The 14,771-nt window shown below is 35.9% G+C and overlaps 1 protein-coding gene across 3 annotated transcripts in view; it reads right to left on the minus strand.

Annotated features, from left to right (window-relative positions):
- Positions 1 to 14,771, minus strand: part of Slc25a16 (solute carrier family 25 member 16) — a 44,101-nt gene that overhangs the window by 9,546 nt on the left and 19,784 nt on the right. For all 3 annotated transcript variants that reach the window (XM_076834645.1, XM_076834646.1, XM_076834647.1), the window contains 4 exons: positions 11,791 to 11,924; positions 9,899 to 9,962; positions 8,102 to 8,223; positions 7,812 to 7,878 (listed from right to left, as the gene is read on the minus strand). In XM_076834645.1, the coding sequence (XP_076690760.1) occupies positions 7,812 to 7,878; positions 8,102 to 8,223; positions 9,899 to 9,962; positions 11,791 to 11,924 (387 nt within the window). The remainder of the gene's footprint in view (positions 1 to 7,811; positions 7,879 to 8,101; positions 8,224 to 9,898; positions 9,963 to 11,790; positions 11,925 to 14,771) is intronic.

The following is a 14,771-nucleotide window of genomic DNA, read 5'->3' on the forward strand; positions in this document are numbered from 1 at the left end:
TGACTTTGTGGTAGAGTGCCCCTAGTTCAATCCTAGATACCCCCCCCAAAAAAAAAAACATCTAAAAACTAAACCTGTACTGGTGGTGTGGCTTAGTGATAGATCACTTGTCTAACATGCCAAAGGTCCTGGATTCCACCCCTAGGACAAGAAAAAGAACAAAAATCTAACTCAACCTGATGAATGGCATATTTTAAGAATGATGACTTTAGACAGGTGTGTGACACACGCCTGTAAACCCAGCTACTGAGGATGCTGAGGCAGGAAGATTGAAAATTCAAGGCCAGAGCTGAGGTTGTGGCTCAGCAGTAGAGGACTCACCTAGCAAGTGCATGGCCCTGGGTTCGACGGTCAGCACCATATAACAATAAATAAATAAAATAAAGGTATTGTGTCCAACTACAACTAAAAAATAAGTATTAAAAAAAAAAAGAAAGCTTGGCTGGGGATGTGGCTCAAGTGGTAGCGCGCTCGCCTGGCATGCGTGCGGCCCGGGTTCGATCCTCAGAACCACATACAAAGATGTTGTGTCCGCCGAAAACTAAAAAATAAATATTAAAAGATTCTCTCTCTCACTCTCTCTTAAAAAAAAAAATGACTGGGGATGTGGCTCAGTGGTTAAGACCCCTGGGTTCAGTCCATGGTACCAAATAAATAAATAAATAAAAAGGGGATTGCAATCTTAGTGAGGCAGGAGGATTGCAAATTCCAGGCCTGCCTCTGTAATTCAGAAAGACCCTCAGCAATTTAGTGAGACCCTGTCCCCAAAATTTAAAGAAATAAAAAGTACTGGGGATGTAGATCAGTGGTAAAGCACCTGAGTTGGAATCCAGTACCAAAAAATAAAATAAAATAAAATCAGCAAGGAGCCAAAATGTCCATTATCACTACTTCTATTCATTACTGCACTAAATGTCCCTAGCCATTATACTAAGATAGGATAAACATAAACAAAGAAAGAAGGATTGGATTAGAAGGAAAAAAATGATATTATTTGCACAGAATATGACTGTTCATATAGAAAACCCAAACTATCTATAAGTAACATGGAGGCTGACTATAATAATGTCAACATGGCCAGGCACATGGGACATATCTGAAATCCCAGTGACTTGGGAGCCTGAGTCAGAAGGATCACAAGTTTGAGGCTGGCCTCAGCAATTTAGTCACACCCACAGCAATTTAGTGAGATCATCTAAAAAAAAAAAAGAACTAGGAATGTATTCTGTGGTTAAGCACCCCAGGGTTCAACCCCAAGTACCAAATATTAATGATTATAATAACGTCAACAATAGGAAAATGGTTAGCTATAATATAAAAATTAAATCAAGCAGTAAACTGAAAATGTACTTGTCTAAAAGATACATCAAAACTTGTGTCTAAACAACAACAAAAAAACTTGTGTCTACAGCCCAAGACAATGGCACATGCCTATAATCCTAGCATCTCAGGACAGTGAAGCAGGAAGATCTCAAGTTCAAATCCAGCCTGAGCAACTTAGCAAGGCGCTAAGCAACTTAGTGAGCCCCTATCTCAAAATTTAAAAAAAAAGGGGGGGGGGGCTGGGGATGTGGCTCAAGTGGTAGCGGCCCGGGTTCGATCCTCAGCACCACATACCAACAAAGATGTTGTGTCTGCCGAGAACTAAAAAATAAATATTAAAAAAATTTTTAAAAAAAGGGGGGGGGGGCAGGGATGTGGCTCAATGGTTAAATGCTTTTGGGTTCAATATCTTGTACCAAAAAAAAAAAAAAATCCTTGTATCTACAAATATATCTAACAAAAATGACCACTACCAGCTGGGGTTGTAGCTCAGTGGTACAGCGCTCATTTAGCAAGAGCAAGGCACTGGGTTCAATCCTGAGCACCACATAAAAATAAACAAATAAAAATAAAGGCATCGTGTCCACCTACAACTAAAAAAAAAAATTATATTTATAAAAAAATACCTTTATGAAATTTCACTCAAAATTCCAATGAGGATTTTTGTGAAATACCAAATGCTAATTTTAAAACATTCATGGAATAGCAAAATATCTATAGTTCTTGATTTTCTTGAAAATAATAAACATAAGGTGAAGGAATTTGCCCTACATAATGACTCCTTAAAAATTGTACTCTACTTTGAAAAAAAAAAAAAAAGTATCATTGCAGGCTACAGGGAAAAGAGATACTATTTAATGAATGGTACTGGGCCAAATGGTTATCCTTAACAAAGGAAAAAATAATCCAAGGCTGGGGATGTGGCTCAGTGCAGAGCTCTTGCCTAGCATGCACAAGGATCTAGATTCAATCCCCAGCACTAAGGGAAGAAAACCCAGCAGGATTAAGGGTTATATATAAAATACTAAAATCTAAAAATCATTCTTAAAAAAAAAAAAAAAATTTGGAAAAGCTGGGCATGTTAGCACACACCTGTAATTCCAGTGGCTTGGCAGGCTGAGGCAGGAGGATAACAAGTTCAAGGCCAGCCTCAGCAACTTAGCAACTTAGTGAAACCCTGTCTCAAAATTTAAAAAGTTAAATAAAAAATTTATTTGGAAAGCAGTTTGGAAGCTTCCTATAAATTAAAACATATTCAATTAAAACATATTCTTATTCTATTACCCAGCAATTCCACTTCTGAGTATTTGACCCAAAGATATAAACATAAGCACATAAAAAGACTTTTATGTTTATAGTAGCTTTATTTATAATAACCCTAATTTGGAAAAACTCCAAATATCCATTTTTTTTGAGAGAGAGAGAATTTTTTAATATTTATTTATTTATTTATTTATTTTAGTTTTCGGCAGACACAACATCTTTGTTTGTATGTGGTGCTGAGGACCGAACCCGGGCCGCACGCATGCCAGGCAAGCGCACTACCGCTTGAGCCACATCCCCAGCCCCCAAATATCCATTAATAGGAAAATAAACATACTATTCTATGCTCATACAATGAAATCTGACCAGCAATTAAAAAAAATGCAATGAAATTTATAACCACAATGAGATACAACTTCACACTCAATAGATTGACTATAACTGAAAATCAAATAAAAACAAGCATTACCAAAAATGTAAAAAATAAGAACTCACATATTGCTAGCAGGAATGTAAAATAGTGAAACCATCAGGAAAAGAGTTGGACAATTCCTCAAAATATTAAACAGTTAGGAAAATACCCAAGAGAAATGAAAACATATAACCATACAAAAACATGTATATGAATGTTCATAGCAGCATTTTTTCCTCTTGGTCAAAAACAGAAAACAACCCAAATGCCTGTCAACTTAGGAATGGATAAACAAAATGCAACACATCCATGCAGTAGAATACCATTTGGCCATGAAAAGGAATGATGAATATGGCAACATGAATGAACCTTGAAATCATTACACTAAATGAAAGATACCAGTCATAAAAGACCATGTATAAAATGACTTCATTTGTATGAAATATCCAGAAAAAGCAAATCAATAGAGATGAAAAGATTAGTAGTCGCTTAGGACTGGGAAGTGATGGATAAAGGCTGAAAAGTTTCTTTCAGAGGTAATTAAAATGTTATAATACTGATTGTGGTGACAGTTGCACAACTCTGTAAATATACTCAAAACCAATAAAAACATACATTTAAATGAGTACATTTTATGGCATGTGAATTGTATCTCAATACAGCTGTTATAAAAAAAAAAAAAACCCATAGAGGGTTGAGGTTGGTGCTCAGTGCTAGAATGCCTAGCACGTGGGAGGCAGTGGGTTGTGGGTTCGATCCTCAGCACCCCATAAAAATAAGTAAATAAATAATAACAGTATTTTGTTCACCTACAACTAAAATAAATAAATAAATAAATAAATAAAGGGCATAGTAAGTTTAAAAAAAACATAGAATTCCCTTCATCAAACTATAGGGTCAGGTATGGTGGTGACTTGGGAGGCAGAGGCAGGAAGATGGCAAGTTCAGGACCAGCCTCAGCAAATTAACCTAAGAATTAAGTAAGACCCTATCTCAAAATAAAAACACACAAAAAGAGCAGGGGTTGTAGTTCAGTGGTTAAGCAATACTGGGTTCAATCCCTGGTACTAAATAAATTAAATTTAAAAAATTTTTAATGATACTATAGAGCTAGGTATGGTGGCACACACCTGTAATCCCAGCAGCTGAGGAGGCTGAGGCAGGAGGATCGTGAGTTCAAAACCAGCCTCAGCAAAAGCGAGGTGTTAAACAACTCAGTGAGACCCTGTCTCTAATAAAATACAAAATACAGCTGGGATGTGGCTCAGTGGTTGAGTGCCCCTGAATTCAATCCCTGGTACCCCCCCAAAAAAGAAAAATGACATTATAGGGTTGGGGGTGCAGCTCAGTGGTACACTACTTGCCTACCACTCACGAGGCCCTGAGTTTAATAACTAGTTATGAAAAAAGTAAATAATTAAAGACACTATAAATAACAGGGCATAGTGGCACATGTCTGTAATCATAGCTACTCAGAAGGCTGAGGCAGAAGGATCTCAAGTTTGAGTTCAGTCTGGGCAACTTAGAGAGACTGTGTCTCAAAAAAATAGGAGGCAGCTTTACATGGTGGCACAATTTAGTGAGTCCCTGTCCCAAGATAAAAAATTTTAAATAAAATAAAGGGGGCTGGGGATATAGCTCAGTTGGTAGAGTGCTTACCTTGCATGGACAAGGCCCTGGATTCAATCCGCAGCACCACAAAAAAATAAATAAATAAAATAAAGGACTGGGGGGTGTGGCTCAGTGGTTAAGCATCCTGGGTAAAATCTCTGGTACCAAAAAAAATTTTTTTTAAAGAAAAAAGAGGGGCTGGGGATGTGGCTCAAGCGGTAGCGCGCTCGCCTGGCATGCATGCAGCCCAGGTTCAATCCTCAGCACCACATACAAACAAAGATGTTGTGTCCACCTAAAAAATAAATATTAAAAAATTTCTCTCTCTCTCTCTCTGTCTCTCTGTAAAAAAAAAAAAGAAGAAGAAAAAAGAAATGGGGAGGGGAGTGGTTGGGGAAAGGGAGGGCAAGACTGAACAAGAAGTTCAGTGTTAGAGCACCCTGGATTCAATTTCCAATATTTCCTAAATAAATAAATAAATAATCCAAGCCACAAACAGCAAGATAATATTTTCAATATATATAAATAAAAATTACATAAAGAATTAATATAAGCCATGTATGGTGGTGGCACACCTGCAATCCCAGCTACTGGGAGGCTGAGGCAGGAAGATCACAAGTTCAAGGCCTGTTTTATCAGTTTAGCAAGACCGTGTCTCAAAATAAATTGAAAAAGGGCTGGGGATGTAGCTTAGTGGTAGAATGCTTGCCTAGCATGTGTTAGGCCCTGTGTTCAATCCCCAATACCAAAAGGGGCGGAAGGTGGGGGACATGGAGTGAGGAGTATCGAGACAAATCAATAAGAAAAGTAGGCCAAACACATGTATAAACAGGTACTTCACAAAAAAGGAAATGCGATTGATAATACATAAAAATTGTTCAATCTCATCAGTAATCTGGGAGACACAAAATAAAATTTCATAAATTACTTTCTATTCCCTACAAAAATCACAAAAGAGCTAGGCACGAGGGGACATGCCTGTAATCCCAGCAGCCCAGGAGGCTGAGACAGCCAGCCTCAGCAACAGAGAGATGCTAAGCAACTCAGTGAGACCCTGTCTCTAAATAAAATAAAAAATAGGGGTTGGGGTTGTGGTTCAGCAGTGGAACGCTTGTCTAGCACATGAGAGGCCCTGGGTTCAATCCTCAGCATCCCGTATAAGTAAATAAATTAAATAAGCTAAAAAATAAATATTAAAAAAAAATACAAAATAGGGCTGGGGATATGGCTTAGTGGCTGAGTGCCGCTGAGTTCAAACCCTGGTACCCCACCAAAAAAAAAAAAACTCACAGAAGATTTCGAAATCAGTTAATACCAATAGGATTTTTTTCTTTTCTTTTCAGTACAAGAATTGAACCCAGTGTCTGGGACATGCTAGACAAGCACTCTACCATTGACTGGGTGTACCCTGAGTCCTTTTTTATTTTATTTTGAGACAAAGTCTTGCAAAATTGATCAGGTTGGCCTTAAATACACAACCCTCCTGCCTCAGCTTCCCAAATAGCTAGAATTACAGGCATGTGGCACCATACCTGACTACTAATGGTAATTTTTAACCCTGCTGGTGGAAATATAAATGGATAGCAACTATTTTCAATCAATTTGATCTTATCTACAAGAAGTGAAGAAACACATTACTTACAACCCATAAATTCTACTCCTAGTTATATAGTCCAGAAAACAATCTTGAACTAGAATATATAGACGTCTGAATAAATAAATGAACATTTATCAATAATATGAATATATCTTGAAAATATAATTCCATGAAACACAAAGTATTGATACTTCCATACCATGGAATAATAATCATCAATAAAAAAGAACAACTATTGATACAAACAACTTGGATGAATCTCCAGGAACTTATGAGTGAAAAATCAATAACCAAAAGTCATATACTATTTATATAAAGATACCATTTATATAAAGTTATTGAAAGTTTATTACCTCAGGAGTTAGGGAAAGGACAGGAGGGGTTTGGCTATAAAAGTCAGCAAGATCTTTGTGATGATGTACCTATTTTGTATCTTTACAGTATGTAAATATTCTAGTTATGATAGTGTACTAGTTTTTTAAGGCATTCCCATTGGGGGAAACTGGGTAGAGTATGCAAGATCTCTCCATATTGATTCTTATAACTTTATGTAAATCTATAATTATCTCAAAATTTAAAATTAGATTAAAAACAGGAATATAAACAAGGTAACAACAAAATTTGAGAACTACAGATATCATATCTCTCCTTTCTACTTTTCTATATTTTCTAAATTTCCCATAATACATCATCATTATTTATCATAAGGGAAAAAATATTTTTCTTTTCTTTTTTTTTAAAGGAATGCATTACTTCACTAATAGTTCTTATCTTTTTTTTTTTTTTAGAGAGAGAGAATTTTTTTAATATTTATTTTTTAGTTATCAGCGGACACAACATCTTTGTATGTGGTGCTGAGGATCAAACCGGGGCCGCACGCATGCCAGGCGAGCGCGCTACCACTTGAGCCACATCCCCAGCCCATATCTTTTTTTTTTTTTTTTTTGAGAGAGTGGGAGAGAGAGGGAGAGAGAGAGAGAGAGAATTTTTTAATATTTATTTTTTAGTTCTCGGCAGACACAACATCTTTGTTTGTATGTGGTGCTAAAGATCGAACCCGGGCCACATGCATGCCAGGGGAGCGCGCTACCGCTTGAGCCACATCCCCAGCCCTGAAAAAATATTTTTCAATTCTTTCTTTTAATAAACATACTCATAAAACTGTATCCTTAACAATTATCTAAAATACTGTGCATTAACAAGACTATACCTGACACAGATGTTAAGAAAATCATGTTTTTTTTTGTTGTTGTTGTTGTTGTTTAATATTTATTTTTTTAGTTGTAGTTGGACACAATACCTTTATTCCATTTATTTATTTTTTATGTGGTACTGAGGATCGAACCTAGGGCCCCGCGCATGCTAGGCGAGTGCTCTACCACTGAGCCACAATCCCAGTCCCATGAAAATCATGTTAAAAGTGAACTTCTACTCATTCTACATGAATAGTCATCTTTGTAAGACCATATATGGATCATAATTTTATCTTCATCATTTAGCAAGTAAAAAGCCTTTGTAAGTAGCATCATTCATGTTACCACTTATGAAAAAAACTGGTAACAATTTAAACACACAAAGTAGGATCCTGCCTAATTTGAAACATACCTGCATATGGAGCCATTCCTAATATAGTGGGCATCAGTCCTCTGTAAAATCCAAGGAAACCACCTTCCTTTTTGTGAAGAAAATTAGAAGTGATATTACATTGTGTTCATTATGATAAAATTCAAAGAATAAAAACACACACAAACTGGAAAAATTATTCTGGGACCCACACTGAAATACAAGAATAGGCTTTCATAATTATTATTATTAATATCAGTTAGATATAATTCAAAATAATTTCCTAAATATGAAAGGACATGTTAAATATGTGGAAGGTAAATATGAAATACCTTTGCATAAATTGTTTTGAATGCATGAATGATTCCTGTATAGGTGTGTTCCCCTTTCACCTGGAATGCTAGGCGTACTCTAACCATGTCAAGAGGGTAAGTACAGATAACTGCTGTCATACCTGGAAAGAAAATTAAAACTTAAATATAGAAAAAAAATTAGGACACAAACATGTATGTGTATATGTATGTATTTATGTGTATGTATGTGTACGGATCTCTCCTATCAATAGTAGTGTTCTCAATACCAGAGTAATGATGAAAACCCAATGAAATCAAAGGTGACATTAATGATGGAATTATAATCAGCTGGAAAAACCACGTAGGAAGGGTCAGTCTGTTAAATTCTTTTAAAGTTCTTCCCATTTCCACTAGTATTCTTAGTACCAAATGGTATAGTATAAGTAGATTATGAGGCGGCTTTTTTGGAGTTTTGGAGATTGGATCCAGAGTCTCACACATGCTTAGTAAGTTCTCTATCACTGAGCAATATTCCCTGCTCATAAGGGGTTGTTTATTTTTTTAGTTGTAGATGGAACAATACCTTTATTTTATTTATTTTTATGTGGTCTTTAAGATCAAACTCAGTGCCTCACATGTGGTAGGCAAGCATTCTACCACTGAGCTAGAACTCCAGGTTGTTTATTTTTTAAGAGACAACATCTTGCTTGCTTGCCCAAGGTAGCCTCCAATTACTGAGCCTGATCACTCCTCCCATCTCAGCCTCCCAAGAAGCTGGAACTACAGGTGTTTACCACCTATATATAAAATAGACTGGCTTTTATTATAACAGTTTATAAAAATAATTTATTCTACTGCTTCTCTATGTATAGTTAAGATATCAGAAAGGATATGCTATATACCTCTGACACTAAGCAAGACATGTGATTTTGATTTCTTACTTATTTTCCCAAAACATAAAATGGAGAAATTGTTTACTTAACAGAACACAAAGAATTCTTTTCTTAAAATTATATTGAAGCTGGCATGGTGGCGCACACCTGTAATCCCAGTGGCTTGGGAGGTTGAGACAGGAGGATCGAGAGTTCAAAGACAACCTCAGTAATGGCGAGGTGCTAAGCAACTCAGTGAGACCCTGTCTCTAAATAAAATACAAAATAGGGCTGGGGATATGGCTCAGTGGTTGAGTGCCCACGAGTTCAATACCTGGTACTAAAAAAGAAAAACGACCAAAAAGATCACAAAGAATAAAAAAATTGGGGCTGGGGATGTGGCTCAGTAGTAGAGCATTTGCCTAGCATAGTGAGGCACTGGGTTTGATTCTCAGCACCACATATTAATAAATAATAAAGGTCCATTGACAACTAAAAAAATATTTTAAAAAATTAAAGAGAAATAGAAATAAATACATAATCACAAGGGTTGGGTGTAGGTCAGTGATAGAGCACTTACGTAGCATGAGTGAAGTCCTGGGTTCAATCCTCAGCACCAAAAAAAAAAAAAAAAAATTTAAAAGTAAAACCAAATCACAAGGTCAAAAGACAAACATAAAACTGGGAAATAAACATTAGCAATATTTTCCTCAGCACAATGGCCAACAGCTGTAATCCCAGCAGCTTGGGAGGCTGAGGCAGGAGAATCACAAGTTCAAAGCCAACCTCAGCAACTTAGCAAGACCCTAAACAACTTAGGGAAATCTTGTCTCCATAAAAACATTTTTAAAAGGGCTAGGGATGTGGCTCAGTAGTAAACTGCATCTCAGTTCAATCCCCAGTACAGTACCAACAAGAAAAAAAAATTAACTTCTCAGAAATAAAATAGACCTACTCCTCTTACCTGCCATGGATCCAGCCATTAATCTGTGCACATGACCAGAAACTCCCAGCTTTGTGGTAATTAACTAGAAAACAAAAATACTGAATTAAATTATATTTTTTTTACATGATGTCCATTTCACCATTTAATAATAAAGATTATCTAATTTACAATTACAATACTATATATTAATAACAATAAACTGAAAGTGTGGATGTAGTAGGAGTAAAAAGCCACTATAGGGGCTAGGGATGAACTCAATGGTAGAGTGGCGTGTTGCTTGCCAAATGTGCACAGGGGCTGGGTTCAATCCCTAGCACCTCAAAATGAGAGTTTAAAAAAAAAAAAGAAGAAGGCAGATAAGCTACCACAGACAATGCGGCTTTGGTACAGTCATGGCATCAGTTCTGACTAACCACCTTGAAACATTTTTCTCATTGCTATTACTTTTCCTTCTAAGATAAGAGGGATAGGGATGTATCTCAGGAATAGAGTTAGCAACACAAAACTTATGGTAAAGTAATTAGCTCAATGGTAGAGTATTTGCCTAGCATGCAGAGGCTCAGGTTCCATCCCCAGCAAGGGGGCAAAAAAGATAAATACCATTTGAAATAATCAAGTTAACCTTTTTTTAATGTTAAGATAATATTTGAGGAGACAAACTTTTTTTTTTTAAATGGTACTTGGGATTGAACCAAAGGGCACTTAACCACTGAGCCACATCCCCAGCTCTTTACATTTTTTATTTTGAGGCAGGGTCTCACTAAATTGATTAGGGCCTCACTAAGTAGCTGAGACTGTCTTTGAATGTGCTGGTCCCCCTGGCTCAGCCTCTCAAGCCACTGGGATTATAAGCATGTGCCACCATGTCCAGCCTTTCTTATTACTTTTGCTGTATTGGATTGAACTCAGGGACACTCAACCAGTGAGCTACATCTCTATTCGATATCCATCCACCTATCTATCTATCTACCTACCTACCTACCTACCTATCTATCTTACTGGAAATTAAGTAAGAAATTAAGTAAGATGCTTTCCACTGAGCTACATCCCCCAGTCCTTTTTTTTTATTATTATTTTTTATTTTGAGACAAGGCATTGATAATTTGCCCAGGCTGGCCTCAAATTTGTGATCTTCCTACCTCAGCCTCCCAAATAGCTGGGAGTACAGGTGTATACAACTATGCGCAGTTTATTTTTAACTTTTTGACTTTTCTTCATAAATATGAACATAAAGAATATATTCCCCATTCCTTTTTGTTTAGAATCAGAATAAAGTTGTATTTCAAATATCTAAAAAAAAAAAAAAAAAGAATATATTCATGGGCTGGGGCTGTAGCACGTGCCTCACACATGTGAGGCACTGGGTTCGATCCTTAGTACCACATAAAAATAAGTAAATAAGATATTGTGTCCATCTACAACTAAAAAGAATATTTTTTTAAAAAAAAGAATATATATTAAGAATTGTAATGCAAAAAAAAAAGAATATATTCATAAATGACTAACAACTATGGAATAGGTAATTCTAAAACCAAGTTATATTTACAAATTAAACATTATTAAATCTCATTCCTTATAAAAGATATTACTTTATTCATTTATTGAAAGTAAATTAAAGTTCATGGGCTAGAGGTGAAGCTCAGTGGTAGAGCACTTGCTTAGCATGTGTGAAGTACTAGGTTCAATCCTCAACACCACATAAAAATGAAGTTATTATGTCCACCTACAAGTAAAAATAAAAAAGTATATAGTTCAAAGTACTAGCATGTGAGTTCTACCAAAGTACTGAGTTCTATCCCCAGCACTACAAAGTAAATAAATAAATAAATAAAACAAAATTCAAAGTAAATGTCTGGTCAAGTAAGTATAATATTCAATGACACTAAAGAGAAAGAGGAAAATTCAACTACCGTTTTATAATGCTCAAATGCCATAAACTGGATTGCACCATAGGGAAAGATTCGAATCATCATTGCACCATTTCCTTTATACAATCCAAGGTATCCTTCCTTTTGGGGAACGGCCCGCAATGCAGAAAATACTCCTATTTTTAGAAAGATTTCAGAATAAAAATACAATTAAAACACAAAATTATCTAAATTTGCTTTCATGACAATCATTGATAGAGATAACTAAGCCATCATTCATAAAATAATTTTGCTAAGAATTATACAAATGGCAATTTCTATATAACAGATACATTTACTTAAAATCTTAATTATAAAAATAAGCATACATCTTAGATTAGGTAGAGGGAAGTGAAAGGAGGGGAAGGCAGGGAATGTGGGAATAAAAAAGATAGTAGAATGAAACAGACATTATTACTTTATGTATGTATGCGACTGTATGACCAATGTGATTCTATAATATGTATACTCAGAAAAATGAGAAATTATATCCCATCTATGTATGATATATATGATATATATAAATGCATTCTACTGTAATGTATAACTAATTAAAATAAATAAAATTTTTTTTAAAAAAGAAATATTTATAGTGGCTATTGATCTATTTGGATGTTACATTTTTTCTAAATAAATTTCTATAAAATTCTTAAAAATAAGCATATAGCATATAAAATATAAAGCCTACTATAGCAAGAACAGCTAAAAATTATACTAAATTATTGAAAATTAAATTGAGGGGCTGGAGTGTGGCTCAGCAGTAGAGCGCTCACCTCGTACATGCAAGACCCTGGGTTCGATCCTCAGCACCACATAAAAAAATAAACAATGAAATAAAGGAATTGTGTCCAACTACAACAAAAAAATAAATATTAAAAAAAAATTTAAAAAGAAACAGAAAATTAAATTGAGGGGCTGGGGCTGGGGCTCAGTGGTAGAGTGCTTGCCTAGCATGTGTGAGGCACTGGTTTCGATTCCCAGCAACACATAAAAATAAATAAAATAAAGGTCCATTGACAACTAAAAAATATTAAAAAAAAAGAAAGAAAATTAAATTGAATTTCAAAATCTATAAAAGATTAACAATGGAGGGCTGGGGCTGTCGCTCAGTGGCAGAGCACTTTCCTAGCACGTGTGACACACTAGTTTCAATCCCTAGCACCACATACAAAAACTAAACAAAGAAAGTCATTCTGTCCATCTACAACTACAAAAAAAAAAAAATAAAATATATATATATATATATATATATATATATATATATAAAAGCCAATGGAAATATTTAAGAATCCAGAAATTGCACTGAAGATGAGTGACTCCATATGAAAAGATAAAGGACTCTTTCCCAGACTGACCCAGATATATTTGTGTTTGATGAAACTTTGTTTATGTGAGGAAACTACTAAATAGAACAAGCAAATAAAAAGATGATTTACTGGGATTATAGTTCAGTGACAGAGTGTGTGTTTAGCATGTGTGAGGCACTGGGTTTAAATTCCAGCACATACACACAAAAAACAAGGACTGGGGTACCATATAGCTCAGCGGTATAGTGCTTGTCTTGATCTCCAGCAGTACAAAAAAAAAAAAGAAAGAAAGAAAACAAAACAAAAACCCAACCTATTAAAATTATTTAAATGTGGGGGCAACTTTTCAATATTAGGATATTTTAATTAGAAATACTGATAAACAGGGCTAGGGTTGTGGCAGTGATAGGGCACTTGCCTAGCATCTGTGAGGCACTGAGTTTGCTTCTCAGCACCACTTATAAATAAATAAAGTCAGGGCTGGGATTGTGGCTCAGTGGTAGAGTGCTTGCATAGCATGCACAGGGCCCTGTGTTTGATCCTCAGCACCACATAAAAATAAATGAATGCAATAAGGGTATTGTGTCCAAATAAATATTTAAATAAATAAAGTCCATTTGACAACTAAGAAAATAAAAAAATAAAAAAAAGAAATATTAATAAACAAAAGTCAGACTTCTGCTAGGCATGGTGGTGCACACCTGTAATCCCAGCAACTCTGGAGACTGAGGCAGGAGGATCATAAATTCAAAGCCAGCCTCAGCAGTTTAGCAAGGCCCTCAAGCAACTTAATGAGAGCCTGTTTAAAAAGTGTGTGGGGTGGGGGAGGTGTGCTGAGGATATAGCTCAGTTGGTAGAGTGCTTGCCATGCATGCACAAGGCCCTGGGTTCAATCCCTAGCACCACAAAAAAAAAAAAAAAAAAAAAAAAGGCAGGACTGAGAATATGATTCAGTGGTTAAACACCCTTGAGTTCAATCCCTGGTACCAAAAAAAAAAAGAAGTTCAGATTCCCTTCCAAATTTTTCAATCAAAAGTTTCATCAAGGGCTGGGGTTTAGCTCAGTGGTAGAGCGCATGTGTAAGGCACTGGGTTGGATCCTCAGCACCACATAAAGTAAAATAAAGACATCTATAACTAAAAAAAAAAAAAAAAAGAAAAGAAAAAGTTTCATCAAACACTACCCACCATAGGAACAAAGTAATCCAGACTTTGGGGATGGTACCAGAAGATCTCAGAGATGTCACTCTCCCAAATTAAAAAACCAGTTATAATTCCAGACAAAGAATATGTGGAATGTAGCTCCCTGTTCCTGCTGATGGGCAGAATCACAGACTTTAGGACAGAAATACCCTGTTTCTTCTTTACTAGCAAAGAAATAAACTTTCTTTTATCTTTTTCTCAAAAAAGAAAAAAAAAAAAGTTTAATCAAGCTGGGTGCAGTGGCACAGGTATGTAATTTCAGCAGCTTAGAGGACTAAGGAAGGAGTGTTGAGAGCCACAGCCGAAGGGGCTCCAGCAAACTTTCAGACTGCCAGCTGATGATTGGTTCACAGCGGCCCCAGCAACACCTAGCTGATTGTAATGCCAGACTGCGGCAAAGGAGGATTGCGGGTTCAATGCCAGCCTCAGCAACTTGGTAAGTCCCTAAGCAACTCACAGAGGCCTCTCTAAATAA

This window comes from Callospermophilus lateralis, chromosome 15 (assembly GCF_048772815.1).
Source record: "Callospermophilus lateralis isolate mCalLat2 chromosome 15, mCalLat2.hap1, whole genome shotgun sequence".
Taxonomy (NCBI): Eukaryota; Metazoa; Chordata; class Mammalia; order Rodentia; family Sciuridae; genus Callospermophilus; species Callospermophilus lateralis.